The 26,691-nt window shown below is 41.5% G+C and overlaps 1 protein-coding gene and 1 non-coding gene across 2 annotated transcripts in view; both read right to left on the bottom strand.

Annotated features, from left to right (window-relative positions):
* Positions 1-4,130: 4,130 nt before the first annotated feature.
* On the bottom strand, positions 4,131-4,293 carry LOC128694965 (U1 spliceosomal RNA). The gene has a single exon (XR_008407934.2). It is a non-coding gene; the product is annotated as a U1 spliceosomal RNA (small nuclear RNA).
* A 7,552-nt stretch (positions 4,294-11,845) lies between these two features.
* Positions 11,846-26,691, bottom strand: part of LOC128694879 (uncharacterized) — a 44,402-nt gene continuing 29,556 nt past the window's right edge. The window contains exons 4-6 of the mRNA XM_070094250.1: positions 23,903-24,032; positions 13,114-13,308; positions 11,846-12,891 (exon numbers count right to left, since the gene is read on the bottom strand). Of these exons, the coding sequence (XP_069950351.1) occupies positions 12,806-12,891; positions 13,114-13,308; positions 23,903-24,032 (411 nt within the window). The 3' untranslated portion in view covers positions 11,846-12,805. The remainder of the gene's footprint in view (positions 12,892-13,113; positions 13,309-23,902; positions 24,033-26,691) is intronic.

The following is a 26,691-nucleotide window of genomic DNA, read 5'->3' as shown; positions in this document are numbered from 1 at the left end:
AGACTCTTTCGATTCAATCAAGCCCCTCAACATGTCAAAAAACATCTGTATAAAATGATAATAAGACCTATACTTGAATACCCTTGTGTCCCAATATCATTAACAACAAAGACCAACATGCTACGGTTACAAAGGGTCCAGAATAGAGCTCTTCGATTTATTACCAATACCAGGAGGAGAGACAGAGTTAAAATGGCAGATTTACACACACAACAAGATATCACTGCCATAAATGTACGCCTTGACACCCTAAAAAAGAAACAACTTTATACAATGCAAGAACTATACATGCCAGATAGAGAACATCCTATACAAGTGATAAATACCACCGATTACACCATCAATACTCCACCTCACAGGACTCAAAGAATGACTCTCCCACAGAGGGTTCGTCGTTTTATTCATAAAGAAGATTACCCTCGACCCATGATTTTGAGCAACTTACCTGACGAAGAAGATTGGATACTACCAGAACCCTTCTCATCGACACCATGCCCAGCCCTTCTAGGGTAGGGTAGGTGCCTGAGCCCGAGCTTTTAGCTCATAACACTGTCATTCCCATTAGCCCTCTTGGGGCGGGGATGGCAGACCAGAGAGGCCTAGCTTGTGGCTAGGCCTGGGGACAGTTGGTCCCAAAGATGAGGAGGTACTTGTGCCTCCTCCCATGGGAGACTTAGGTCTCAGACACTCCCTAAAGAGGGAGCCAAGGCCGGGCCACCACTTGGACAAGGCCCGGGCCGCCAGAATACCGGCTAATCTTTAACTAACTAACGAACCCTTCTATGTATACTGAAAAAACCATCGCCCCCAATTAGGGAGACATCTTAAATAACTTTCTAATGTAAAATTATGCTATTGACTATTGTTGGACACCACCATTAAGAAGCTATTGTCACGAGCTCATAAACTGGCCAGAAAATATTGCCTTTCCTGTCGTATGAATAACCGTTGTGCAATCGCGAAAAAAAAAAAAAAAAAAAAAAAAAAAAGCAATTGCAACTTGTATAATTACAACCAATTCAGAGTCATGTACTTATATACCTATTATATTTATGTGACTCTGATGGGTTAGTATTATACCTCTTAAAAAATAATCTTATCAATTCAAATACACTTTTTAAATTACACTAAAGTGGTTGGGCCACTTACCTTTTATATCCTACCTCTCCCCCCCCCCTCCAACCCTCTTCCAATATTTCCATCCTTACCCATCCTTCTTCCTTCCCCATCTTACCAAAGCTCTGGTCATTAGAAGCGAAGAAGCGAAGCTTTGCCCTTTCGCATGGCACTCAAAGCTCTCCATATTTCCCCCTCAGTTATGTCCCCCCCCAAAGCTTCCCTATCACTGTGTCCTAACCTACATGGCACACTTCCACACACCCTCTCTAAATCCCCTAATCCTACCCCTTCCTCCCGCCAATACTTTTCGTACCACTTATCCGCAAACAACCCCATCCCATCCGTAGTGTGGATAACCTGACCCGCCCTATACCCTCCCACCGACTCAAGAACCTCCAAACATGGAATAGCTGTTGCCTGCTGACGTTGTTTTTGTCTGCGCAACACACACGAGGACGGCCTATCTCCCCATAACACCTCCTCCACCCCCGCCATTACTCTCACCGCTTGGAACCACTCGTCCTGAATTTCCCGCAACCGCTCTTTAAGTATCATAATGTTGTCCATCGGATAGACACCCTCTACTGTCCCTTTTACATAACAACCCCGTAACCTGTCCTCCAAATAATTAATCAACCCAAATTTTAAAGAATTAATCCTTTTCCCCTCCCTCACATAATAATGCCGAATCCGGTCCTTAGCCACACCATCCCACCACGTCCTCCACACCTTGTACCTCCTCAGTTAATCTCTCCCACAGCTCCGTAAAACCCCCCAACCCCTCCTCATCTTCCAACAGACTCGTATTTAATTTCCAATATCCCCTAGAGATACTAGCTAGAGAATCCCACTCTACTTCTGCGACAACCGCCCTATGATCTGAAAAAGCTAGTTCAATATTGTATGGACAGACTTTGACAATACCTTATGAGATATATACAACCTGTCTAACCTAGCTGCGTAACCTCGCCTCACGAAAGTATGCTCCACCTCCCACGCTCCGCCACCTACCACATCCCTCAACTGAACGTCCACCAAAAGATTGCGTAATGCTGTCAACATATGCCCCGCCCCTCGTGGTTCCACATCCGCTCTCCTGATCACACAATTCCAGTCCCCACCTACGATGGCCACTTCAGGTAAACCACGGAAAGCAAAAACTAGATCATCACACACAAAATCCCTCTTTACTTTCATATCATTTTCAGCTGGTGCATACACACTTACAAAGGTTACCCTCTGCCCCATCCACCACCCATCCACACGCAACACCCTCCCCCCCACCCCCTTCACGTCTTTGCAACACAAACGGGCTCGCCTCCTTTATCAATAAACCAACACCACCTTTCAAACGTGCCGATGGCAGAGTCAACACCTTATACCCTTCCACCTCGAGCACTCTACCCTCCCTGAAATTATGCTCCTGTAGAAAGACTACGTCCACTCTGTATCGACGTAAGAGCATACGAAAGCATTCCCTCTTCACACCAGTACACAGTCCATTCACATTCACAGTCATGCACTTAAGGCCTTTCTAAAGCTTCCAACCCTTTCTCCTCTCAACCTTCCCAGGGCCTCTTGCCCCAGGGTCAACATGTGGTTTGTCACCATCCACCCCCCCCCCTTTTCGATGCCTCTTATCCTGGCTGTCACGAGAATATGCATCCTTCCTCCCAGACCTCTGCGCGGGCGTCAGGACATCATCTGAGTCTGACGCAGCCGCCCTCTTCCTCGTGACACCCTCTTCCGCCATACTGTCTTCCGAAGATTCCTCACAGTGAACATCAACCTCTACTGTGACCTGTCGCACAGAGCTCGGTGACTCCTCTCTGTGCCTGCAGTTGTCCTCCTTCCTTCTCGTGCCTGTCCCGCCACACTCTCCTTTCAACTCAGGCACCATTTCACGGACCAAGCCATTATCCTCGCCCGAAGAAGGTAAAGTTTTCAATACCTCGTCGAGCTCCTCCTCCAGCTCTTGCACCTCCTGCTGAATTAGCACTTCCTCCCCCGTCACCGGCAAAGTGGCCATGTTCGGCTCCACACAACTCGTGCCTCGCCCATCGTGCACCACAAGAGACTCTTATACAATTTCACTCCACAGACGGCCATCTCCTCGGTTTCCTTTGGAATTCTCCTCAACGACATCCACACCTGTGACTGGTGCTCCACCTGTTTGCACCGGCGCCCTCCACTGCCTCCCTCACGTCGCCGCCATATGATCATACTCCCCACACAACCTGCATGTCCGTCGCTGCCCAGCATACGCCACTAGAATTTGGGTCCTAAAATCCGGCATCACGACGTATGACGGGATCGGGTGCCTCAGTGTCATTTTGAGGGAGAATGTACCCTCCGGACGTCCCATGTACGCACCTGCCGCCCACTTGCCTTGGGTTGCCAGATGCACGGTACCATAAGCTGCAAACACCTTCCGTAAGTCCTCCTCGTCAGCCTCGAAGGGGACATTTCGCAACTTCACCCACGTATAGTGGCGAGAGACGTCTATGAGTCGCACTTTGACAGCTGGAGTTACATCAATACTCACATGCTCAAATTTCGTCACTAACGACTCGTACACAGCCGTCGAATTTAACTTGACGAATAGACGATAGGCCCCATTCAGGGCCACACCATAAACCTCATCATCCTGCACTCCGTACGTTTCCCTGATGATTGTCGGAAGTAACACCTGCGCCGTAGAGGGGGAAATCGCCCCACGAAGCAGCTCAACGCCGACAGTGTTTACCCTACGTCGGATACTCAGCGCCATATTGTTGCTATGAGAGCTCTCCTGACAAACGAAGATTCGATACTGTGTTCTTTTATTTTTTAATGTATTGTATTGTCTTCTATAAAATATAAAAAAAAAATCTCAAGTCTGATAGTGCATGTTCCTTTGGGATTGGTGTTCTCTAATATAAAAAAAACTGACGATAAAGGAAATAAAAATCAAATTGAAAACATTCCCTTTGTTCATCCATACCTCAAAAATTTTGAAATTGGAACTTTATAAGGGGATAGCGCGAACGCAGTCCCCTGCTAACAAAAATTTCGCACTCGAGTTAACCACATTTGGGTTAATCGCAGGGGTCAGCACCACCGGAGTGCAATGGTGAGCCTCGCCCTGGGAAAACCGCCTTCGTGATCACGGTATCTCCTGTGCCAGGTAAGTATGGCTTATCGACTCTTGCTGCTAACCCTACCACATAATACTGAACACAACTATTGTCTTCAGAAATATTTATGTAAATATTTTTAAATGTATGTTTTAAAAATTATAAATTTTAAAATTTTAACTTACTTTATTATAGTAAATATTCATTACAAATTAATATTCAATATATTTAAGATAAATGGAATTTTAAAGCAAATTTTCTTCGTGTATTACCACGTTTCTCTCGCACAGTGCAGTGAAATTACTTTTTTGTTTTAAATGTTCATCGTGTCATATAGCTGCATCTTAAATTGATATATCGGTGATCATACTGATTATTGTTTTTGTCAGGAGGAATAAGAAAATTTCTGTTGACAAAGGACATAATCGTATGACAGAGGCCCTGAAGCTTTTGATCATTTAACCAAATAGTAAGTAAGTACGTAAGCAAGTAAGTTTATTCAGGTATACACAAATACAGTTACATAGATTATCATACATAGCAGCATATGTGTAGAGAACCTAGGATAACCCAAAAAAGTCAAAGTGACTTATTTAGAAATGTATCCTCAGCGTTATGGAAAGGTTTACCGTACATTTCTACTGTTTTCTTCTCGAGGCTAACTTGACCAAAAGTAGAGTTTCTTTCCTGGCATTTATCTAATACTTCATTCCTTGTGCTATTTTCTTTTCACCCGTCATATTATCATTCTTTGTTGCCTTAACTAAATTTTTCAGCTGCTTCTAACTCTTACCTAATTCTAGATACAGTCTACTTACTAAACACTGATTCTACCACATTTTTATCCACATTATTGTCCCAGTGATGGATCGTTTTTTCTTTAACTCTTAACTCTTTCTGTTACAAGATTTTCCTTATATAGTATTTTAGGTCTTGTTTTCCAAATATTGACTACATTAATGGCTGCAGCCTCACTTTTTGTTGTACTCACATAATTGTGGTTGCAGGGGTCGAGACTCAGCTCCCGGCCCCACCTCTTCACTGATAGCTGCTAGGTCCTCTCTCTGTATGCTCCCTTAAATTTGTCATACCTCTGCCTCCACTACATCACTTGCTAGACTCTTCCACTTCTTGACAACTCCAGGCGACCTAGCTGCCAGGGAGTGTGGACGTGCCTCATACCTCTCTGCTGACAGTCTAGCAAGCTATCCAGTGACGTCATGGTATTCAGCGTGAGGAGGCGGGTGAATACCGTTGGTATACAGCTTGTTCGGGGGGCGATTACGCCTGAGAATGAACAAGTTTTGCTACCTAAGATTATCCGTGACACTTATGGTATTGCGGACAAGGATTTGTACGGTGTGGCATTAAATGGCGCATACCGGATATTTGTAAAACTACTCTACGAGCCAGTGTACGAGCAGCTGGTTGAGCAATTCCAAGATCTCTGCGTAGATGTGTCCCCTGACGTGCATGTGCGTATGGTGGATGTCTCTCGACAATATACGTAGGTGAAACTGCGCAATGTGCCCTTCGAGGCCGATGCAACGGATCTCCGCAGTGTTTTCAGAAGATACGGAGTGATACACATGGCTAAACAAGGCATGCGGGTGGCTGGGGCGTATGTTGGTCCCCCAGACGGTTCGTTTACCCTTAAGATGTCTCTACGCCAGGCCATACCATCGTATGTGTACCTTGATGACTTCCGCACACAGGTCATGGTGTCTTATGCTGGTCAACGACGGACGTGTCGCCTCTGCGGTGAATATGATCATATGGCAGCAGAGTGTGGGCAGCGCGGGCAGGCCAGAAGGCCAGCCGGTGGATCAACGAATGACGATGGGCAGGAGGCTCCCATACGTGGACGAAAAGGAGATGGTGGCCACGGTCGGCTTTGGAGTGAGGAGATTGAGGAGCCAGTGGTGGTGTCGAATCTGGAGCTGTCGTCTCTCGAGTCACCTGCATCGCCGGTGGTACAGCAGGCTTCCGGGGAAGACCAGGTGACGGTGGAAGTGGAGGACTTGGATGCGACAATAGCGTCTGTTTTGCATACCATGTTCTCATCTACGGATGTGGTCTCCCCGGCTGTGACGACGGCCAGTCCGGAGATCGTGTCTGTGGCGGTCGAGCAGCAGCAGGAGGAGGTTGTTGGTGCTGGTGGGGCTGGCGGGGACGTGGTGACCCCTCGTCAGAAGGCAGGGACGAAGGTAGTGGTGGAGGTACATCGTGTGGACGATCCGGTCACAAACATGGAGGAGGATGCTGGGACGAGGAAGAGGGCTGCAGCAATGTCGGACTCTGACGACGTCCTGACGCCGGCTCAACGAACAGGGAAGAAAGCATCGGTAGAGGGGGGGGGGGGCGGTGTGCTAGTGGAGGTGAGCAGCGACAGCAGGTGGTGCCAGGTGGCACGGGTGTCGTGCGTGGAGAGCATGGCAAACGTGGCCCCCAGGGCCCAAGTGGGCATGCAAAAGTACAAGTGGGGCAGCGCGGGAGGAAACCTTAGCCAGGTGTGAGGGGGGGGTTTAGACAGGGGCGGGAATAGTCGTGGAAGGTGTGATGAGGTCTGCTGCTTGATGGCAGCGACGGTTAATGGCGTGTGTGTCTGGGGGCACCAGATAGCGTGCTCCTTGAGAGAGGGGCATGTGCCCAGTGTTAGGATGAAAGTGGCTTGATATGTGCTGTTCAGATGTGTCTGCAAATTGTGGAATGTGAGTAGTGTTAGGTTCTGGTTAGAGGTGTTGCTGCCTGCGCCTGTGTGCGCCTAAGGTACGCTGGTGCGGTTGAGGTGGCGTATGCTGCTGCTGTGTATATGAATCTTGGACTATATGTTGTATGATAGTGGGTGGGGTCTGTATGGTGGAGGTTTGAGGAGCATTCTTATGTTCTATGTCAAGTATTGGGTATGTATTTTATACCTATGCATACACAATGTATAAAAACACTGGTAGTGTTACTTGTGCAGGACCTGCTGTTATGAGGACTCTTGTATGCACAAGGACAGACCCTTTGTAATTACTTGAGGTGTGTGCTAGGCACAGTATTTATGTGTTACTTATGTCATGGTTATATTTTATGATTTTGAGACTAAGTTTATTCTTATGGTTTTGTAGTAATTTTGTATGTCTTTGTGACTTTTCTATATCACCATTGTTGTGTAATACATATTGTTATGTAACTGAACCATTAGGACAATTACATAAATTAATGTTTTGATCATTGCTGTGTGACTTTAGATTAGGCAACATTCATTGTTTATAGTATGTTAGGTTGTAAATAGTGGGGTGGTTGGATAACCACGGGATGGGGGGGTAATATGTCTGTATAATATGTTCAGTGCAATGCATTGCATGGTCTGTAGTCGATTATTAAGTACCATTTCGAGGGATGTGTATATAAAAGTGTTGATCATATCATGTAATTCTGTTGAGTAGCTCCAACGTGGTTTGGGTTAAGTGATAGGATGAGGGAGCAGGGAGGGGGGGGGGGTGTACCCACACGGAGTTGTAAGTGTGGTGTGTAATATTTGCTGTAGGTAGGATTGTGTTAATTTATAGACTTGAATGAGTTTTACATATTATATTTTTGTAATGTCATGTTTTAAATAAAATATAAAAAAAAAAAAAAAAAAAAAACCTGCCTCCACTACATCACTTGCTAGACTCTTCCACTTCTTGACAACTCTGTGCACGATCTTTTACTCACTCCGGGGCTTTAATTTCACATGTATGTTTCTATTGTCTGGATTCACCCAGTCTTAGGGCACAGAGGACCACATCGTGTGACTTGAATAAAAATATATATTTATCTTTAAGCCATTGGAAGGCCTCCGTCAGATAATCCAAAGCTTCAGTGTAAGTTTATTCAGGTATACACAAATACGGTTATCATATATAGCAGCAAATGTATAGAGAACTCAGGATAACCCAGAAAAGTCTGACAGAGTGACTTATTTCCATTGGTGGGTCATCAAATGGCTAAGACCCGCGTCAGGAAACAATTGTCCTGTTTCCTGACGAATCTTACCTAATCTAACCACACTGTCAGCTCCTTCACAGCAATTTTCCGTTTTCATTATTATTATTATGGGAGAGCGCTAAACCCGTAGGATTATACAGCGCACGTGGGGGGGGATGGAAGGTATTCAGGCTTAATTCAGGGAACCGGAGTACAGATCCAATTCCCTAGTTCAAGAGCCCTTCACTAGCATCAAGGAACCTCCCTTGAGGAGTTTCAAGAGGGTGTAGAAATCACTTATACCTGGAGTATACCTAGAGAGAGTTCCGGGGGTCAACGCCCCCGCGGCCCGGTCTGTGACCAGGCCTCATGGTGGATCAGGGCCTGATCAACCAGGCTGTTACTTCTGGCAGCACGTAAACCAACGTACGATCCACAGCCCGGCTGGTCAGGTACTGACTTTAGGTGCCTGTCCAGTGCCTGCTTGAAGAGAGCCAGGAGTCTATTAGTAATCCCCTTGATGTATGCTGGGACCTTCAGTGGGCCACTACATCCAGTGTAGCAGTAAATAAGGATGGCAAAGAGGAATACCACAATTAGAGAATTAACCGTATTTATATTGAGGATTCACAAGTGAAACATATGAATCACTTTTTGTAACAGTAGCGTTAAAAACCGAATGATAGTTTAACAACATGTTGCAGAAATGGGAAACTGTGTACACAATGACCACCTTTCTGTGTATTGGTGGGAAAGAAGCTGTTGTTTCAATATAGTCATAGTAAAGAGGATATGATTTTTTCCAATGCATACCTGAGTATGATTCATGCTTTTGCTTCTTAACTTACCCTCTCTAGACGGCACCCGAGGAACATCTTTCTTCGCACATGATTCTATCTAAATCTCAAAGATGAATCAATGCTGAGAGTGGTGTGGATTTTGTGGTGATCTTCAATGGGGACTCATTGTGCCGAGTTATCTCTTCAATTCTTGTGTTTACCATGGAGCTTCATGCTCTATTATTATCAGTCTTGTTCTGGCTGTCATCCATAGTGGGTGTGGAAAATAATGTATTTTCCAGAAAAAATACAGTGATTTTTTTATGTAAATTAGTGTAACATACTTAATAAAAATTTGTCATAAAAAATGGGAAGCCTGCGCCTGTGCAGAAGAGACTCGCCGTTGTTGTTTGAATTGGACAAAAACGTTTGTGAATAATGGGAAGAATTTTTCGTGCTCTAGAGGTAAAATTGGGCTGACACCTCTCAAATAGGAGGCGAAATTGTTGGATGTGCATTCCTGCATAACTTGAGATATCAGGCGACTGGACAAGACAGCTCCAGAAACCTCAGATAACTCTGTTTGTTTAACTCTGGCCAGTGTTATTTTCATGGATAGGCAGCGAGGTTTTCTGAGTATGATACACATTAATCTCCAGTCAAATTGGTGAGTAATTTTAAGATATTCTCCTTCTGTTATATAAATGTGTATATATATAATCCTTTATTAATTTAATATACAGTCCACAAACTTATATATTTATCAGAATTCTTGTTGATGCATCTTTCATTTGTAATTAATAGGTCTAGAGCAACTTGTGGATATGACAGTGGTAGGTATTGAAGGGGGACATTTTTTGAGACCTAGGTGTCCCAAATTCCTAATTGTCTATGTAACTGATAAATAATAATTATCTTTGTTATCATTTACTGTTATGTATATAATGAGTTAAATTCAGATAAATGTAATTTTCCACATTTAATTTGCCTGTTGGTCCTTCGAACCGGATGTAATTAGTGAAGTCATTAATTAGTTAATTACTTAATAATTATATGTGAAATGACAGAAGGAGGTGGATGTTAAGTTCACAAATTTACTTAATGTGTAGTGGATTATAATTATTACAATATTAATTTGATAAGACAATTCTGGCCAAGATTTATATCAGTGTAAGTGTAATTGATAAGCCAAGTGTAGCTAATTATATTAATGTTTATAATATTAATTTTGCTATGCCAAATTCTGGTAAGGATTTATATTGTATAATATTAATTTTGATAAGCCAAGTTTGGCTATAGGTTTGTATTAATGCACATTTGAAATTATATTATAATTTTCTTACATGTGTAATTACTAAGCTCAAGTGTAGCTAACATTATTAATGTGTATTTAAGATTTATATTACAATTTTCTTACATGTAATTGCAAAGCTCAAGTGTAGCTAGGATTTATTCAAAGGTAAGTTGTAATCAGTGTTATTAATTAAGTTGAATTTAATACATTGCATCATGGCTGAAAGTGAAGAAATTAATATAGAAGACAAACATATGGAATATAGAGCACGAAAAATTCTTCCCATTATTCACTAACGTTTTTGTCCAATTCAAACAACAATGGCGAGTCTCTTCTGCACAGGCGCAGGCTTCCCACTTTTTATGACAAATTTTTATTAAATACAGTATGTTACACTAATTTACATAAAAAATACACTGTATTTTTTTTTGGAAAATACATTATTTTCCACAGTGGGAATCATTTCACCACTTGCTATAGGTCTTAGAATTTCCTGCTGATTATGGTGCAGCATGCTTCTGTGTATCCTATGTTTACTGCTGCAGTCCCACTTAATGAACTGGTTGATACTGAGGCAAAATCTGCTACATCAAGTTCCATATTTACCGGATCTATGCCTCAGAATGATTTTTAAAGCTACATTAGTTGTCCTGAAGAACTGGCAGTTCTGATGAGACCTGTAATTAAGCAACACGCCACATAGGGCTCAGGAGGAAGTGTTTTTAAGCTTACTTCAAAAGGAATCATTGCTTCAAAATGTTTCTACGTTGATTAAAGATCGGGCACAGTTCTCGGACTCGTTCTTGTGCTCACCAGAGACTCTGCTTCTTTCTTTGAGCATCCTGCTGCATACTGAATTTTGTAATTCGTATTTTGATTGTATGGTAGCTTCTATCTTTTCAAATTAAGCTCTGCTCTTTTAACTGCAAAGGTTTTTCCCGAACCTCAGCAGTTTTTTAAGTGTGAATCTCAACACATTTATTGCTTACAGTAGCCAAAAAAAAATCTAAGTTTCTATCAGGTTCAGAAACCAAATTGGTTGTTTTACTTTAGCTTTGAAGCGCTGATAACGAATCTGAGCTTGCTGTGTCACTATCACATAAGATTTTGAAATCTTATGATCAATATTTTGGCTATTTGAGGTTAAAGAACCTCATGATATATGTTCGGTAACAATCATAAGTTTTGTTATAATATTCGTCAGGAGACATGAGAAGTGTCTCCTGACAAGGGTATTAGCCAAATAGTTGACTCGTATAGGTATTATATTATGCACACACAAAGAAGTCAAGAGCTGTGACTCAACCTCTGCAACCACAAATTGGTAAGCGCACACAAATATATATATCTATACACACACACACATACACACACACACACACACACATATATATATATATATATTATATGCAAAACAACCACTGTGAAAGAATAGTGAAATTCAAAGTGCTTTCGTGACTTATCACATTATCAAGGAATTATATATATATATATATATATATATATATATATATATATATATATATATATATATATATATATATATATATATATATATATGTGTGTGTGTATACGTCAAAGTTTTCAAGCTTTTTCACTGGTGTTCAATATCACTCTTCCGTACCAATGTCCAGCAGTAGTCGACCATCAAATTCTATTTCTCAGAAACTGTACGTGCTGGATCAAAACTAAGTTAAGATCTGATTTCAGCGTCCGTAAATTAGTTAGAAACATACGTTTTATTTTAAACGTAATCTGAAAGCTTTGTTGGCCAGGGTTATTTTTAAATGATGTCCAGGTTTTCAAAAGTTTACGAAGATGCTTTCGTTTATTTATGTGTTTTAATATATTTTTTCCATCGCCAGGACGTGTTATAGTTGATTTTGTCCTCATATGAGCACCTTTTTCTAAGTATTTTGAAGTGTATTACTGTTTACAGTCACGAGAACTGACGACTCTCTGGGCTTCACTAGTCGGTAAATTCCAAAATTCCTTCCTTTCTTTCTTCATTCCATGCACTTTAAGCTTCGCCTTCACAAAAAAGTCTCACACTACCACAACTTATGATCACACTTACCCTGACAGGAAAAAAAATATTTTAGAAAAAAATGCATTTTACTAGATGCTGAAAATTAATTAGCAGAACTTTGCTACCAATGAGTCCCTTCATCTGTTCTTTCTTCTTTTCCTTACACAAAATGTCATATATGCTTTAAATATAATTTTTAAACGGTATTTCTTCACGAGGAGATGCAAACATGTTAAAAATATTCCAAAGCTTATTAAACAAACAGTTTACAGGAGTCACAAGGGTATTAGAACATGTAAAATGACAAAAAATCATTCCAACTGCTAAATGTGTGGTTTAGCCTCAGGACGATAGGTCCATGATGGTGTATCTCAGGTGCGATTTCAAGAAGGATGCAAGTATAGTAACTTCAAGTGGACCTCAAGTGTAGTGGCATTTGGACTTTAGGCGTAGTGACTTCAGAATTTCAAGTGCAGTGCCTTCAGGGCTAATGACTTCAAGCGTTATGATTTCAGGTCGCAGTAAGAGCCAGCATATCCAGGCTGACAGCTCGAGTAAGGCAGTTGCGATGTTCTGAGAGCAAGTTGGCATATTTGTCTGCAAGATAATAATAAGCATAATAATAATAATAATAATAATAATAATAATAATAATAATAATAATAATAATAATAATAATAATAATAATAATAAAGAAATATATATATATATATATATATATATATATATATATATATATATATATATATATATATATATATATATATATATATATATATACATATTAAACTTAGTCCAGGTGGACTATCCTGCCACTTACCAGCTATGGAGACCAGAAGGATGCCCCAGGCGACGCCCCAGAACCAACCGACGAGGAAGAAGGTGACGGTGAAGAGCTGGACGAGACCGGTGGCGGCGGTGACGAAGGCCGAGGCGATGCGGTGACCACTCGTCTCCACGCTACCCATCCTGGTCCGGCCCCAACACAATCCCAGCCATCCACTGGCAGCAGTCCCTGTTACAGAGACACCAGATGACAAGGAATGAAACACTAAGACAATAGAAGATATAGTATAATTAGCAGATACAGAAGCTGGGGAAATACTAGGCAGTGATTCCTTATCTAATACGTACATGTAATGTAATGCCGCAGAAGATATAGATGGCCTGAAATTTTCAACTTTTCTTTCTGTAATTTAAACTGATGCACATTTGTAGGTGCCCATTTTTAAGTTTCCACTAAAATTAACCTAGTAACTTAAGAGTGATAAAAGTTACATCCAACGTATCCAGGAAACCAGGTAACCTCCAGGTATCCAGGAATCTACATAACACTAGTTAACAGTTCTAACATCGGTAATGACAGGCCTGAGCTTGCTACCACCTGCAGCTCACAAGACTGCCATCCCCACGAGCCCCTTTGGGGCGGGGCAGATGGCAGACCAGAGGCCTAGCTTCTCCCTGCGAGCCCCGTGAGGGCGGGGAATGTGGCTAGGCCTGGGGACAGTTGGTCCCAAAGATGAGGGCGTACTTGTACCTCCTCCCATGGGAGACTTAAGTCTCGAGACACTCCCCAGATAGAGAGCCAAGGCCGGGTCACCACTACTTGGAAAAGACCCGGGCCGGGAGAATACCGGCGAATAAAAAAAAAAAAAAAATAACATCGGTACAAGTTACTGAACTGGGGTTAAAGTAAGTGATATAGGGAACACTGTGCAATACAACGCAATAACTGTTTTATTATTATTATTATTATTATTATTATTATTATTATTATTATTATTATTAAATATTACATTCACATAAAAGTGGTAAACTCATAGGTCATATAGTATCAAGCAGGAAGCGGAAGTTATGTCAAGAAGAGGAATATGCAAAAGTATAAGTCAAAATCGTTGTACTAAGCTAGGATCGTCCAAGAAATTATAGGGAACATCTGCATTGAAGATAGGACTATTTAACTGTAGTCAGAGTAAGGGCATCAGAGTGTCGAGAAAGAGGATAGGAATGAACCCCACGGTTCCTTTGAAGAGTGGAACAATCAGTTAACAGGGGTTGAACTATCAACATAACACACAATCTAAATGGTTATAACTGACCATAATTTTTAAAGGGGTGGACCGGTAAGCCAGCGGAAGGCCTCGGTCAGAAGACCAAAAGCTCCAACGGTGGGTCATGATCTAAGACCCGCGTCAGGAAACCCTTGTCCTGTTTCCTGATGAACCTTACCTTACCTAACCTAACCTAACATAACACAGTAAGTCTTACAGAGAGGCACCGAGCATTTCTCAATGAGTTGCTCGTGTGTGGCCAATACACAAGTGTACGTGAGAAATGTTTCCTCTACAAGCAATAATGATGGGAAGAAGTCGACTAAACAGCTTGTGGGACACTGATGATTGAAACAAGAACTCATGAATGCACACAGACAGGATGAGAAAGAAATCTGAAAAGGACACAGTCCTACGAGAGATCGGAGTCTTAAACTAACGCAGGAGGGGAGTTGTCTGCTTGCTCATTACCCTAATTACCAACATGCCCAGGGACCCAACGAAAGTCGATGTCAGTTTCTGCTGAAGAGTCTACATAGCTACCGTGATGTGGTGAGCATTGGGATGTGAGGAATTAATGTAATGAATTGCCCATTACACACAGTCTAAAACTAATTATCATATGACTAAGACCCGCGTCAAGAAACACTTATCCTGTTTCCTGACAAATATTACCTAACAGACAGAGAAGCAAGACGGAGGATAGAGAGCTGTGCATGTAGTTACGTCTGAAAATGTTTGTTGCTTCTTGTAACCAGCCCTGGATCACGTTGTCTGGAGAGACAGTAGTATATCCTACAATGTACAAACGAACGGCTGATTTTGAGCAATGTATGTATACTACAGCAGCAAGGTAGTGTGATTGACGATGCTCATTGTAAACAGATGGCCGTAGATGATAGGATGGAATAGAAAGTTGAAGGGAAAAGAGGCCCATGTGAACTTATGGAATCTTTCATTGTGGAAAATTTAAGTTTAGAATAGGTTAAAATGAAAGGATAGGGAGACAGGAAAGCAGCAAAAACTTGAAGGCAGAGAGAAAATCCTGCAGAATGAATGATAACGCAGATCATGAAAACGAACGAAATAGCGTAGACGGTAGTGACTCAAGCAAGGCCAGCAAATTAAACTCTGCATGTAGAATTTCAACTAGGATTTAACAATAGGTCCTTACACATAAACGCAGCCCTTGATAATGGATAACATTAAATCTAGAAAGAACATCGGTAAAAGAAGGACTGTACCTGCTCTTGTGTCAAACATTGTCTTGTTTACCTGGAGTTTACCTGGAGAGAGTTCCGGGGGTCAACGCCCCCGCGGCCCGGTCTGTGACCAGGCCTCCTGGTGGATTAGAGCCTGATCAACCAGGCTGTTGCTGCTGGCTGCACGCAAACCAACGTACGAGCCACAGCCCGGCTGGTCAGGAACCGACTTTAGGTGCTTGTCCAGTGCCAGCTTGAAGACTGCCAGGGGTCTGTTGGTAATCCCCCTTATGTATGCTGGGAGGCAGTTGAACAGTCTCGGGCCCCTGACACTTATTGTATGGTCTCTTAACGTGCTAGTGACACCCCTGCTTTTCATTGGGGGGATGTTGCATCGTCTGCCAAGTCTTTTGCTTTCGTAGTGAGAGATTTTCGTGTGCAAGTTCGGTACTAGTCCCTCTAGGATTTTCCAGGTGTATATAATCATGTATCTCTCCCGCCTGCGTTCCAGGGAATACAGTTTTGGGAACCTCAAGCGCTCCCAGTAATTGAGGTGTTTTATCTCCGTTATGCGTGCTGTGAAGGTTCTCTGTACATTTTCTAGGTCAGCAATTTCACCTGCCTTGAAAGGTGCTGTTAGTGTGCAGCAATATTCCAGCCTAGATAGAACAAGTGACCTGAAGAGTGTCATCATGGGCTTGGCCTCCCTAGTTTTGAAGGTTCTCATTATCCATCCTGTCATTTTTCTAGCAGATGCGATTGATACAATGTTATGGTCCTTGAAGGTGAGATCCTCCGACATGATCACTCCCAGGTCTTTGACGTTGGTGTTTCGCTCTATTTTGTGGCCAGAATTTGTTTTGTACTCTGATGAAGATTTAATTTCCTCGTGTTTACCATATCTGAGTAATTGAAATTTCTCATCGTTGAACTTCATATTGTTTTCTGCAGCCCACTGAAAGATTTGGTTGATGTCCGCCTGGAGCCTTGCAGTGTCTGCAATGGAAGACACTGTCATGCAGATTCGGGTGTCATCTGCAAAGGAAGACACGGTGCTGTGGCTGACATCCTTGTCTATGTCGGATATGAGGATGAGGAACAAGATGGGAGCGAGTACTGTGCCTTGTGGAACAGAGCTTTTCACCGTAGCTGCCTCGGACTTTACTCTGTTGACGACTACTGTGTTCTGTTAGTGAGGAAATTATAGATCCATCGACCGACTTTTCCTGTTATTCCTTTAGCACGCATTTTGTGCGCTATTACGCCATGGTCACACTTGTCGAAAATTTTTAGGAAGTTCGGCCTACCGCGACACGCCACTTTAAGCATAATATGCTAAAATTCCACAACTTTCTCCATTTAAAGAGGCGTTTTTCCCAAAGTAAATGGTATCAGTAAAATACGAGAGAGAGAGAGGTTCCCACAGAGGCATTCAAAGAGAAGATGTAAGTAGAAAGTTGCAAGGAGGAAATCATGTATTAATTTTATAAATACGAACCACAGTAAAGAGGAGTGGTATAATGGATATTAACTCGCACATCTTACTCAAGAGGCAGAAAAAAGAAGACCAAACAGCATGGAAAAGTTTAGATTCTAGGAGACAAATGCACGAAGGAGGAAACTAACGTATTCACCTCAAACTCTACCTCGATTTTCACTTTGACCACAAATATTTCACCGTCAAATCAACATAAATTTTATGATTCACTGTTTATCAGGTGAAATGGGAGAATGATTCTTGGTCTTCATTTTGGTAATTTGATGACTCGCTTAGTGTAGATTTTAATCATTTGTATGAGACCTTCAGCTGGCTTAGCAGTTCATTCCTAAACGTCTTAAACCTACGTCTCTGTTACTCCTTCAAAACCAACACCACAAAATACAAAAGAAAATGCACAAGATAAAAAAAAATCCCATGGCTGACATGAAAAAACCCTATCGGAATATCAACATCTAAATTAATAGAGAATTTGCTGGATTCGGCAGAAGTCTAGACATTAAATTATAGTGCACAATGCATAATTACTGACGCAATGTATAATACTTATTTTATATTTTTAACTTATGTATATTACTGTTACCTGAAGTAGATAAACATCGCTCCAATACTGTTTGTATTCTATTGTTTTCATCCGCTCAATAGCAAATTACATGTAATTATCTACAGTATTACAAGTATAATTATCATGCCATATGGCCTTCAAAGCAACCTATTTACTGAGCCTTGAGTCATCTAGCCACACCAACACTTCTTAAGAGCATAATTACTAGACTTCAGCAAATTACAGTAAAGTGGCAATTATTGTAGCAAGTTAAATAATTCATACATTGAGTTTTATATTAAAAAAATAGTAATATACAAGGACTCTGTCCCGTCTAATACAATTGTTTCATAGACTTTGTCTTTGATACATAGCTAACCTCAACCTACAAGCTTAAATTTAAGAAGTATGAGTTAGCTTGGAAAGTGTAGAATACTCCTGAGAGAACATATACACAACCAGAGAGGAACGGACATCAAACCCTCTTACGATAATATTTTAATTATATATTCTTCTTTCAACAAACCGGCCGTATCCCACCGAGGCAGAGTGACCCAAAAAGAAAAGCAAAAGTTTCTCTTTTTAACTTTAGTGATGCATACAGAAGGGGTTACTAGCCCGTTGCTCTCGGCATTTTAGTCGCCTCTTACGACACACATGGCTTTCGGAGGAAGAATTCTGTTTCACTTCCCCATGGAGATAAGAGGAAATAAACAAGAACAAGAACTAGTAAGAAAACAGAAGAAAACCCAGAAGGGTGTGTATATATATACTTATACATGTATGTGTAGTGTGACCTAAGTGTAAGTAGAAGTAGCAAGACGTAACTGAAATCATGTAAAACAAATGCAGGTTTTCATTTTACACTCACTTGGCAGGACGGTAGAACCTCCTTGGGCGGTTGCTGTCAACCAATTTACTACCTACTTTACTTATATATATAGTATATATATATATATATATATATATATATATATATATATATATATATATATATATATATATATATATATATATATATATATATATATAAATTGATTCACTTTATATTATTGTGTTGAACACTTCAGTTCTCCCATAAATATAGTCTCCCTTGCTTTATGTGATAAAGCGATTCCTTGCCCATGGTATATAGTGAATTCATGTAAAGTGACCGCAGCGTAACATGACAGCAAATTCCACATTTCTTGACTAATATTTAAAAAAATATAAGTTGACCACACAGGCACGAAATGATCATATCAAAAACTGAAGTAAATTTGATCGATAAAAACTGAGAAAAATAAATTTAAGCCAAAATTTCATTATCTTAATATACCACAAAGATAGGTATACAAACGCCCATATCAAAATTAAATACAATTGATCATAAAATAAATAATAAATTTAAAAGTCATACATAACTCTGGTGGCTCTTATTCTCCTTCCACCGCCGGGGTGTCACTAGCACGTTAAGAGACCATACAATAAGTGTCAGGGGCCCGAGACTGTTCAACTGCCTCCCAGCACACATAAGGGGGATTGAACATTAAAATGGTATAAAATACCGACAGGTTGTTAGGTAAGACACATATGCAACATTAAGGTATCTTTATTGTGAAACGTTTCGCCTACACAGTAGGCTTCTTCAGTCAAGTACAGAAAAGTTGATAGAAGCAGAAGATACTTGAAGACGATGTAATCGTCTTCAAGTATCTTCTGCTTCTATCAACTTTTCTGTACTTGACTGAAGAAGCCTACTGTGTAGGCGAAACGTTTCACAATAAAGATACCTTAATGTTGCATATGTGTCTTACCTAATAAGGGGGATTACCAACAGACCCCTGGCAGTCTTCAAGCTGGCACTGGACAAGCACCTAAAGTCAGTTCCGGATCAGCCGGGCTGTGGCTCGTACGTTGGTTTGCGTGCAGCCAGCAGCAACAGCCTGGTTGATCAGGCTCTGATCCACCAGGAGGCCTGGTCTCAGACCGGGCCGCGGGGGCGTTGACCCCCGGAACTCTCTCCAGGTAAACTCCAGGTAATCAACTAGCTAGTCTCTCTCGTCTTAAATAAATGTTACATAGATACCCATGAATACATATATATCTCCCTACTACGCTTTCTTCCCTCACATTCCTCCAAGTCCCTTCTATGTGTCCTTACACTCCGACTTCATCAGGTCGGATGTCTATTTTGTATTGACTAGACGTAAGGTAAATCACAGAACAGTTGGGGCTTGAAACCAAGGCAGGTGAGTCCTAAAATTCACAACGAATCTTATTAGAGCCAGCTGGCCGAGTGGTTAACGCACTGGCCTGAGTTTCAGGACTCGCTTATCATGGGTTCAAACCCCATCCGTTCCGTGATTATGTGTCTAGACGTAAGAAACTTAAACTGAAACCCAACCTGAGGATATCATTCATAATATACTCACTGGGATTCCCGACGCTTCTACATATTTTCTTTTTGGCTAGTCCTTGTTTTTTTATTAATGCCAATGTAAACCAGTTTAGATTGACATTTAATGATACATTATTTTAAAAATCAAGTAGTGCTGGATTTAAATCTTTTATTTAAATCTTTTATCTTTTATCACTTTGAGTACCACTGTGTTTATCTCATGAGGAATAATGTAGTCTCAATTCAAATTACTGTATAGACTATGCATTTTCTTAGATAATTTCGTACCTTTTTATTGCCATAAAACTAAATCTCTAAGCAGTCGCGTAAGAGTGAATTTATACTACATACAACAAGTTTCTTGTTGAAATAGTGTCGCTGTATGCATAACTTTGTAGATGAATGGTTCAGAGAACCGATACCACCTACGACTGCTGCACCTCACCTGCCTACAGTATATAAGCCACTTCTTCGCACATATCCTGTATTCTTTTCAAGATTGATGGACTGATTACATCGACTCAAGGCTGAGGGACTGATTACCCCATCTCCTCCTATTCTTCACCATTCTCCTTTGTATGGACTGATGAAGCCTAAATAAAGATACCCAGGTGTTGCACATGTGTCTGATTTTCCACACGTAACTTTCTAAAGTTATGCGAAATTTACAAAACAGTATATGTGCACTTCATATATTACATGAAGTAACATAAATTGTGTTTTTGCTATTTGCCTTGTATTATGGAAAGTTTACCTTTTCGTCCAGATTACAGATATACTCAAGGTATAAAACATGGCGTCCAGTCAACATTTCGATTCATTCTGGACCATTTGTGAATTTGTAATTGATCCAGGATTGACTGAAAGGTATTCTGGAGTTCTCTCGCGATTGTGTGAGTTTCAGTATTTGTGAACAATGACTGGAAATTTATTTATCCCAATTTCCACCGTCGGCATGTAGGTCAATATTTAAGGGACCCTTATCAAACCCTTTAGGAATCCTTAACTTATAACCCAAATTTTCAAAGGGGTGGACCTGTAAGCCAGCGGAAGGCCTCGGTCAGATGACCAAAAGCTCCAGTGGCGGGTCACCATATGAATAAGACACGCTTTCTTGATAGTTGTGACAGAACCCACAGGCATAACACCAGACACAAACATCTCTACGACATTCCCCGTGTCCGACTAAACCTTTACAAAAATTCAATGTATGTCAAAGGCCCTAAAATCTGGAACACCCTACCTGAGAACTCTAGAACTGCAGACACATTCATCACCTTCAAAACTACCATTAGAAAACATCTTATCCCCCTGATACACCCCATCAACTAACTACACGAATACCACCTGGTGGTTCACACTTACACTCACTCACCCATTTGACCATAAACATAAATATTACCTGGAGTTTACCTGGAGAGAGTTTCGGGGGTCAATCTCGGGGGTTAATCTCAATCTTAAAATAATGAATCCTATGATACTCCAATACTGAAACTATGTACTGTGCCAAAACAAAAGCATTCACATTGCTAAACTCACAAACTAGTATTTAGTCACTTAGCCATAATACCAACTTACCTCATAATTTGTAATATTTTAAAATAAAGAATTAAACTAAGTCTGCCCGAAATGCCTAGCCATGCTAGGCGTTCTAGTGGTACACTCTGTAATCATTATTTAACTACATGTAAACCACACAACAACAAAATTCTGTAAATTCAACATTGTAATCTTTATAGAGAATAAACTTTGAATTTGAATTGAATTTGAATTAGGAAACACTTGTCCTGTTTCCTGACTAACCTTTCCTAACCTAAAGCCCTTAAAGGAACCATGAATTTGATACAGTATTTTCATAGATTTAGGGCTTATGAATAATTCAGGGAGGCTCGACTCATTAGTAAATAATATTAGGATTATTAAAGTAAACTATGATATTGACATTAAGATGTTATATTAAGTAATGAGATTAGGCATAACAGGCCCGGTGGCCTGGTGGCTAAAGCTCCCGCTTCACACACGGAGGGCCCGGGTTCGATTCCCGGCGGGTGGAAACATTTCGACACGTTTCCTTACACCTGTTGTCCTGTCCACCTAGCAGCAAATAGGTACCTGGGTGTTAGTCGACTGGTGTGGGTCGCATCCTGGGGGACAAGATTAAGGACCCCAATGGAAATAAGTTAGACAGTCCTCGATGACGCACTGACTTTCTTAGGTTATCCTGGGTGGCTAACCCTCCGGGGTTAAAAATCCGAACGAAATCTTATCTTATCTAGCTTGTTGGCGGAGCAAGTTGGCTCCAGCTTCAGTGGTGATAAAAAGAAATCGGAGCTCTGAGCTTAGCATCCCACGCTGCCTACAAAATACTCTGGCAATCCGAGAAAACAATGATAGAAGCATTCCCAGAGCATCGAGGATATCGTCTCTAAAGCAAGATCCCGTCCACGAGATTATTTTCCAGTATTCATCCCAGTAACTAGGTGGCCACTAAAACTGTTGCGGGGGAACACTAGGATGGATAATGTTGCGTACGGGTTTGTGTGGAGCATGACCCCCACCATATGATGAATCTAAAGATTAGAGTAATTTGTTTCCTTATGCACCTAGTCTCTCAGTAATATATTGATGCTAGTTAGGGAAACCCCGGAGAATATAGGGACCCTAGGCTGTATGCAACAGTTACTAATACGTTTAATTGATTGCAGATACCATTCCTCTTTGCATGTGGGCCATAGAGTCTCAGTGAGGTCAAGCTAGCCAGGGAAGTCTCGGAGGAGAATTCTAGTTAGCATAGTCCACACTTCACACGCACTGACTTTCTTGGGTTATCCTGGGTGGCTAACCCTCCGGGGTTAAAAATCCGAACGAAATCTTAAATAACCTTATCTTCAAGTAAGTTCGTTTCAATCTGTGCATGAAGGACTGAGACCTCTGGTCCTGCATCCCAATTACCCTTTCCAAAGAAATGAACCATGGAATCCTGTGACAGTAGGATCAGTTAATGTCACGTTATCATCGTCAGCAGTGATTGCCAAAGTCGAGCACTTCATGAGTATCCACAGTAACTATTCAGTGGCGTTTTAGTCATTTACCCGAGACCTTCCTCTAGCTTGCCAGTCCATTCCATAAAAAGAAATCCCATCACAAGGTGTAATGGTGTAGGCCTTCCAGCCTATTTAAAAAAACATGAACACAATGCATGTTCATGAATATAACCAAGGAGGAGGATATGGAGGGAGGCGAAACTTATCTAGGCTGAGGGAAAATGGAGAAAGGGAGAGACTCAAGTAGATTGAGGAAGAATGGAGATAAACTCACCTAGACCACCAAGGAATGGATGGAGAGATTCATCTAGGCTACTGAGTAACTGACAAAGGGAGTGAAGATTCACCTGGACCATGACCTGATACCCTAGACCAGGAAGCTAGGGACGAGAGATTCACATAGAATAGGGAGAGCTGAAGGAAGACTCACCTAGACCCTGGAGGGAGAAGAAACTCACCCATATTATAGACTGATAGAGAAACTCACCTAGACTAGGGAGGGATGAGGGAGAAACTCACCTAGACTAGGGAGTGATGAGGGAGAAACTCACCTAGACTATCGAGGGACGAGGGAGAAACTCACCTAGACTATGGAGGGACGAGGGAGAAACTCACCTAGACTATGGAGGAAGATTCACCTAAGCCAAAGAGGAAGTGGAAGGATTATAGGGAGACTCACCTCGATAAGGGAGGAAGACTCACCTAGATAGTGGAAGGATGATCACCTAGAGTAAGTAGGAAGCGAAGGGCGACTCACCTAGACCAAGGAAAGAGGGAGGGCAGATTCACCTAGACCAGGGAGGAATGGAGAGAAGACTCACTTACTGTAGACCAGGATAGGATGGAGGATAGACTCACCGAAACCAGAGAGCGGTGGAGGGAAGACTCACCTAGACCAGGGAGGAGAATATTGAGGGTGAGGCAGAGGGCGGCGAGGGAGCGAGGCAGCACAGGTAGCGCCCCACGGAGCACGGACGACACGTCCAGCAGGTGGGGAGGTAAAGTGGGTTCTCTCACTCTCTGCAACGTAACCTATATACATGAGGAATCAAACATATATGCAACAACTGGGTATCTTTATTTGAAGATGTTTCGTTTATCCTCTTTACTGAACTGATAAAGCCACTATCTGGAAACGTCTTCGAATAAAGATGCTCAGGTGTTGCACATGTGTCTATCCCCTCAATTCGGTACTATATACCATTACCGTAATGTAGCTTATATATGTGACTTAGGATATTAGCACTCAAAACATTTCACGTGTATTGTAAATCGCAGGGTGATACCTGCAGTCTGTGGATAACGACACTTACGTACAGTTTAGAACATTTAGTGAAAACCTTATCCACACTTCAAATGTTAACTAACTTCACTTATTACGATCCAAAATATATCTCTTTAGGTGCTACAATTTAAGGTGGTTCAGTCTACAATACATCCTCACTTAAAGTACTAAAATCCAAATATCAGGAAACGTGTTAACATAGACAACAAAACGTTATTTTTCTGGGGCTCCTTTCATAACGCAACATGAAACAGTGTTAAAATTAACAACATAATTTAACGTTAGAAGCCAAGATACATTCAACACAATTTATGAAGGTGGCTGGATCAGATGTCCTTCTGTAAGTGACATCTGATATCCCACTTTTGTATGTGAAAACTCTGATGTCTCCTTCTTTATTTGATACATCTGATGACCCTTCTGTATGTGATATGTCTGACGTATCCCCTCTGTTAGTGATACTTTTTTTGGCCCCTTTCTGACAATGATGTCTTTGATGTCCCCATTCTGTATGTGATATATCTGAGCTTAAACTTTAAGTGAGGCCTCTGTTCACGTTAGAACAGGTGGAATGAAGCCTTCTTGTCAAACCCAGTGTCTATGAGTAATGGTAAACACATCCCCTTCCCCGACTCCTTGAACGTGGACTCTTATTCAGGGATACTGTTATTACGTCTAAATGTAGTAGTGAGTGTCAGCTGTAATGATTTAACGACATTCAGGTACTGCTCATATTAGTAAAGAGGACTAATTCACCACTCAACCAGGAAGTCCTCTTTCCTCCCCGGTTCACTGAGCGACTGCAGTCACTCAATACAGGTCATGCAGGGACGGGTATACCAAGTGGCTAACGCGACGGGCTGGAGTTTTGAGACTCTATGACCGCGGGTTCAATTATTATTATTATTAAATATTAGCCGGTATTTTCCCGGCCCGGGCCTTTTCCAAGTGGTGGCCCGGCCTTGGCTCCCTCTTTAGGGAGTGTCTGAGACCTAAGTCTCCCATGGGAGGAGGCACAAGTACCTCCTCATCTTTGGGACCAACTGTCCCCAGGCCTAGCCACAAGCTAGGCCTCTCTGGTCTGCCATCCCCGCCCCAAGGGGGTTAATGGGAATGACAGTCTTATGAGCTAAAGGCTCAGGCTCAGGGACCTACCCTACCCTAGAAGGGTTAGGCATGGTGTCGATCCCGCGGGTTCAATCCCGGCCGGGGGTATGGTTTGTTTGCAATCGTGTCATTACGATTTCTTGAGTCAGTTATACCAAGATTTTTGTTTTGTTTTGTTTTTCGTCCGATTTCGTACATTTTTTTGTGTGTACTTTAAGAAGCCTACATTCAAGCAACCTCGACAAATTTTCAATAAGATCGCCCAACAAACAAATGAAAAAAATATTTGCTGAACATGAAACTTGGTAACATGACGCCATGTACTGCCACTGTCAAAAGTTTTTTGGGCGCTCCCTGCTGGTAAAACAATGCTATCCGATTTTTTGATGAAAAATATTGTAATATACCTTATCTTCATTCCCCTCCCCCCCAAAAAATACAGTAGGTAAGTTTTTAACATTTAGCAAAATATCTGCCTGTTTACCCTCACACAAATAAAAAAATATTTGGGATATTTAAAAAATCTCTTTGCCAGCTTGTAAAAAATTCATTGTTTTATGTTCGCTGTGAAAATTCTTTCAATCTATTCATTATTAATGGTGCATTAACAAGAAATAGGTCAACTTCAAGATAGAACATTAAAATGGTATAAAATACCGACAGGTTGTTAGGTAAGACACATATGCAACAGTTAGGTATCTTTATTATGAAACGTTTCGCCTACACAGTAGGCTTCTTCAGTCAAGTACAGAAAAGTTGATAGAAGCAGAAGATACTTGAAGACGATGTAATCAGTCCATCACCCTTAAAGTTTTGAGGTGGTCAGTCCCTCAGTCTGGAGAAGAGCATTGTTCCATTGCTCCATTCTGTCACTTCATCTCCATATTGTTTCATACTATGGAACAATGCTCTTCTCCAGACTGAGGGACTGACCACCTCAAAACTTTAAGGGTGATGGACTGATTACATCGTCTTCAAGTATCTTCTGCTTCTATCAACTTTTCTGTACTTGACTGAAGAAGCCTACTGTGTAGGCGAAACGTTTCATAATAAAGATACCTAACTGTTGCATATGTGTCTTACCTAACAACTTCAAGATAATCGAGGAAACGCGCACATTGCTGATTTTTGAGTCTTTATAACGATATCGGTGATCTTATATAGTTACCCCTATATAATTCAGTTTTCTCTAGTGGAAGTGACCCAGAGAGAACGTAATATAATACTCTTCATAATTACGCTGCAATGTGCACTCCGCCTCGACCGCTCCGTATAAACAAAGCATAC

The sequence above is a fragment of the Cherax quadricarinatus genome, chromosome 45 (assembly GCF_038502225.1).
Source record: "Cherax quadricarinatus isolate ZL_2023a chromosome 45, ASM3850222v1, whole genome shotgun sequence".
NCBI lineage: Eukaryota > Metazoa > Arthropoda > Malacostraca > Decapoda > Parastacidae > Cherax > Cherax quadricarinatus.
The sequence above is the reverse complement of the archived record's forward strand: the minus strand, read 5'-3'. Positions and strand labels throughout refer to the sequence as shown.